Raw genomic sequence first — 5,126 nt, forward strand, 5'->3', positions numbered from 1 at the left:
CTACCCCTATGATGACGAGTTGATGGATATACTTCTCGCCCCTTGTTGGTTACCCCAAGTGGAAGGTGGAGATGTAGTCAGCAATAAATTTCCCTTACACGGGGACTGTAAGGTTTATCGAACCAGGAGGACTCCGAGGATCAACAAGTAGGTGTCTGTTGCTCTGGCGCTAGCAGAAGACGTGGACCTGCACACAACAACAAATAACTTTGCTCCCAACGAGTTCAAAGAGGTTGTCAATCTCTCCGGCCTTGTAGTTTGCAAAGGATCAAAACACAAGCGGGAATAGGGATAGTGATTGCAACGGAAAAGTAAATAAAAGCAATAAATGATGGAGGTGTAAACAATGGTGGTAATATGGACCAGAGTCCCATGATGTTCACTAGTGATGTCTCTCTCCCAAAAGACGATAAACAACTATGCTGGGTAAACAAACTACAGTTGGGAAATTGACAGAATTATAAACGCACCGCAATGCTAATCATGCTACAAGAAAGTTAGAGGCTCAAAAGTAATGGGCAGTATGCCAAGACAAGTAGACCGTTTATCCATCAACATCTACTCTCTAATCATCCACCTTGACATATCTATCCAGAACACCTCGGTGGTATTAAGTTGTGAGCCCCACCCAAAGTGTAAACTCAAAGCAACGGACAATTGCATTAAAGAACTTTGTGTAAGGTTAACAATCCTTGCAACCGTGGTCACAAGCACCGTTGTTTTCTCCCTATTGGCAACAACACATCCCCTAGTCTCATGTTTCTGTCACTCAAGCTAGACATCAAGGGGCATGAACCCACAATCATGCATAACGCTCCCTCTTGGACTCACAATCTTCTACTTGGCCAAAGCAATAAAAAGCAACGGAGAACATGCATGAATTACTCAAGAACATAATATAAAAGGAGAACCAAATATATAACTCATCACAATCTGAACATAATCTCATAATGCATCGGATCCCAGCAAACTCAGCATAGCAACAACAGGTAAATTACATAGATGTCTTGATCATGTAGGACAGCTCACAAGGACTAAGCATTGAAACACAAGATTGGAGAGAAGACATCATATAGCTACTGGTCATGGACTCATGGTCCAAGGAGGACTACTCACGGCACGTCCGGAAAGCGTCCATGGTGGTGGAGAAGCTCCCAGAGGTCAATCCTCCCTCCGGCAGGGTGCCGGGAAGAGGTCTTCTGGCGCTCCCGATCTCGGAAGCGCTACGGCGACGGAACGATGGAGAAATTCGCGATTCTGGATATATCTTTAGGGTTTTCCGTCCGAGGGGGTAAATATAGGCCAAAGGAGGGCGCCACGGGGTGGACGAGCCGCCCAGGCGGCCTGGTGGCGTGGCCAGGAGGGGGCCCGCACACGGTGGCTGCCTGGGTAGGGCCTGGCTCCCCTCTGGCCCACCTTGATGCTTCGTGAGCTTCCGTCACGCTGATTTATATATATATTTTCAGGATTTTTGAGGCTCTGAAAATTGGGGTAAAGTCCCTGCAATTAAAAGACCTCAGCACACAGAAACTGGCACTGTGTGCAATGAGTTAGTAGGTTAGTTCAAATATGTGTAAAAAGGTATAAAAGTGTAGCAAAACATATAACAATGTCAGCCAAAAGAGCATGGAACAAACAGATTATAGATACGTTTGTGATGTATCACTCTATCCTCTATTTACATGTGCATGTCTTTACTTTTCATTGATATACTCTTAGACTTGCATGTGTAGGGTGTACTTGACATAGAACAATTGCTAAAACTTGCCCACAACTAAAATTAGAAAAATGCTAAGTATTGATTTGGTCAAGTAGTCTAATCACCTCCCTCTATACATACTTCGGATCCTACAGAGATTTGATCAGTGTTAGTCTTTGATGGGTTTGTTTGGATAATGTTTGTGCTCGTCTTCCATTATGTGTCTCTAGGTTTGATCATTTCGATATACGCTTCTCTTTAGTGGTAATGGATGTTGTTTTGGTGTCGTGATTATATGAAGCCTTTGCAAGACAGTTTTTCGACTGTCTACTAGTATAATAAAGTTTGCTTGACTTGGGAAGCAATGTGTGCTTTTGGCTCACTCGACGAGGAATGAATTGAAAGTTTCTCGGAGAAAAAAAAAAGTCATGGGGCGCTATTTAAAACGTTGAGCCAAACCCTTGTTCCCCACAGCCATTATCCAAAGAGAAACCCCCACGCCGAAGCGACCCAAGAGAAGAGACCCCCAAATGGCGGCCGCATCCATGCTCACCACCGTCTTCTCCCCTCTCGCTCTCCTCCGTCCGTCGGCCTCCTTCGCGCGGCTGCGCCGCGCAGCTCCCACTGCCGCCGTGGTCGTGCGCGCCGCGGCCAAGTCTACAGCCGCGGCGGCGGCCCCCAATAAGAAGAGGGCGGCGACCGGCATCACGATTCCCCGGCCCGTGTCCCCGGCGCTGCAGGCGTTCATGGGCGCCGCCGAGGTCCCCCGCACCGAGGCCATGAAGCGCATCTGGGCCTACATCAAGCAGAACAACCTCCAGGTATACCCACGCGAACCCCTCAAACCCTAGGTGTCCCATTGCCAGGTTGCTCTTTTGGCGTAGTAGTAGTTGATTTGGATGCAAAAGATGGAGTGGGAAAGGGATGCGTAAGATGGAATCGCTTGTTGGCGTTTAGCTAGTGTCTGGCAGGAGCAAATCTGAGATTTGCGTTCGGAATAGGTGTCAAGATCTTGCTGGCGTAATGTGACGTTTTGCTCCAGTACAGCCTTGTTTGACCCCAGCCACTGTCCATCTTCGCCAGATCTAGAAGCCCAGCATAAAACGGCGACGTTGCTTACATGTTACAGTGGCTCTTTACTTCTGGGAAAGCCGCATCATGTTGTTGCTTACATGTTACAGTGGCTCTTTACTTCTGGGAAAGCCGCATCATGTTGTTGTCTTGCCAGTATGCAGTGTTGGGTTTCTTCTGCTCATGCCTGTGGAATGTTCTTGCTCTTGTTTGACCCGAGTGCAAATTGATGTGTCATTTCTATCTTCTCATGGTACGAACAGATGTTTTGCTGTGAACATTTTTGCTGTTATGTATTGCACATCAGTTACTACTAGTAGAGTGTATGTAAGATGTTTCTAGCGTAATGAATTGACCGGTGATAGTCTGAAATATCTATCTTTCTCATGTGGCATTCCTATTTGTAAACATGTTTTTTGATTGCTTGTGTTGTGTAAATGACTGAATGGTGGTATGTTCGCAATATATATATATATATATATATATATATATTTGACAAAAGAAAAACAAAAATATAGGTCACAAGACCAAAAAAAATTAAGTTTATTGTATTTTTTGGACTATTCTTGTATGGTCGTAATTTTACGTGACATAAAATATTTTTACATTGATTATATTTTTTTACGGTCTCTTTTTACATATAAAATAAGACAAAATTTACGGAACGTAAAATTACGGTGCATTGATGTTAAAATAGAGGGGGGTGAAGAATAACTATTCCTCACCCAGGGTGACGAATAGCGACCAGTGACTGAACATAGCTTGGTTGATTTGATGAGGATGAGTTGCTGCCTTACACTCCAACATATTAAGCTACTCGTAGTACATCTATTCGAGTGAAGTATGGTATTTTCGTTTTCTGATCCACATATAAGGATTTAACTACGTAGTATCTACATACGCACCTGCTATTTCCTAGCTGCCCTTCTCATTCTGCCCTGCTATTTTCTAGCTGCGCTTCTCATTCTGCCCTGCTTTTTTCTAGCTGCGCTTCTCATTCTGCCCTGCTATTTTTCCAGGACCCTGAGGACAAGAAGATCATCGTGTGCGACGAGAAGCTGAAAGCCCTGTTTGCAGGCCGAGAGCGTGTTGGGTTCCTGGAGGTTGCCAAGCTTCTGAGCCCTCACTTTGTGAAGGTTCCATGAAGCCTCTTCCGTGGAGTAGTCGAGTTAGCGTAGATGGTTTCTACTTTCTGGTGGTCTCGGCGGTGCGTAGGTTTGTCTTGTTGGTCCGAGTCGGCTCGACTTCTAGGGTTCTTTTGCTCTCTGCGGACAATGATGTTAGTGTACTTCTGGCAGTAACAATATGGAACGTCTTTAACAGCTTTAAGCTCTTATGCTTGCAGACGGTTTGTGTATGCATAGTGTTCTGGCATCTAAGCGTCGCAAGTCCCGTGTTGCTGAACCTATATGAGGTGCATACCCAATCAGCTGGTCTGAGGGCTTGGAGTGCAGAGTTCACTGCGGCATGAGCGAGTGGCAAATCCACCAAACTGAGCACACGCAATGTTGAGACGTGCAGAGGCTGTCCAATTTGCGCTCACGTTCGCTCTTCGGCAGCCTCAGTCATGTTTCATTGAGGATCATATGGAAACGCGAATCATACGGAAACGAGATGGCCGTGGAGTTGTTCTGGCGTCCCCCCTCCTCGTGCCCGCTTCCCACACGACGATGATCCTTCGAGCGACGGCGAGGTTGCTCTGCAAGTTGGGAGGAATGCACACTGCTGCAGCGTATGGGACGCATAAGCTACATCTTATGGTGGACAGACGCCTGGGAGTGCAGTCGCTCCGCTGGCGCATGCCACCGCCACCACATCAGATGCCCCGAATGGAAGTGTCCGTGCAGGTCCATTCCTTCAGATTGGCATCTAAAAATAGTCCGACGTGTGTGGATGCCGCAGAAGCTTTCGTGTGTGGATGCCGCAGAAACTTGAAAGCGCATGTAATTCCAATGCAAAAGGGAGCCACTGGAACTGCGGGGGTATGGGAGATTCCAGGCCTAGGAGAGGAGGCCGGAAGGACATGTTCTTTGCACCATGAAGGGCACCACATCTTCAATCCTTACATGAAAACTTGTGATTCCTTTGGTGCGACCGGAGAAAACTTGTACTACTAAATGATGAAAATGTACGCATCCAAGAACCACTGCAAGTTGTTAGATCCATCCAACGAAGTTTTAGTTTTAGATCCATCCACAGCAGCGAAACGAGGAGGGTTCAAGTGCAACTGGAACTGGCTGATTATAAATCCTGGTAACATGGATGACAAAGAAGAAGACGGAAGCTTTGTGGGGGTACTGGCTGCGACCTTGGGCGATTGCTATCATACGTGTTGTGATTTTCCTCATGTTATCTT

The 5,126-nt window shown here is 46.4% G+C and overlaps 1 protein-coding gene across 1 annotated transcript; it reads left to right on the forward strand.

Moving 5' to 3' along the window:
* Positions 1 to 2,174: 2,174 nt before the first annotated feature.
* LOC123452351 (upstream activation factor subunit spp27) lies at positions 2,175 to 4,144 on the forward strand. The gene is made up of 2 exons (XM_045128993.1): positions 2,175 to 2,520; positions 3,790 to 4,144. Exons 1-2 carry the CDS (start codon positions 2,230 to 2,232, stop codon positions 3,913 to 3,915), a joined length of 417 nt encoding a protein of 138 aa, XP_044984928.1. The 5' UTR covers positions 2,175 to 2,229; the 3' UTR covers positions 3,916 to 4,144.
* The last annotated feature ends 982 nt before the right edge of the window (positions 4,145 to 5,126 follow it).

Source organism: Hordeum vulgare, chromosome 5H, assembly GCF_904849725.1.
Source record: "Hordeum vulgare subsp. vulgare chromosome 5H, MorexV3_pseudomolecules_assembly, whole genome shotgun sequence".
Taxonomy (NCBI): Eukaryota; Viridiplantae; Streptophyta; class Magnoliopsida; order Poales; family Poaceae; genus Hordeum; species Hordeum vulgare.

What these genes read in the sequence shown, in the direction of transcription:
- LOC123452351 (XM_045128993.1), top strand. Translation starts at nt 2,230, where the DNA reads ATGGCGGCCGCATCCATGCTCACCACCGTCTTCTCCCCTCTCGCTCTC. An exon ending in TCAAGCAGAACAACCTCCAG is followed by an intron (nt 2,521 to 3,789) that starts GTATACCCACGC and finishes CTATTTTTCCAG; the next exon opens with GACCCTGAGGACAAGAAGAT.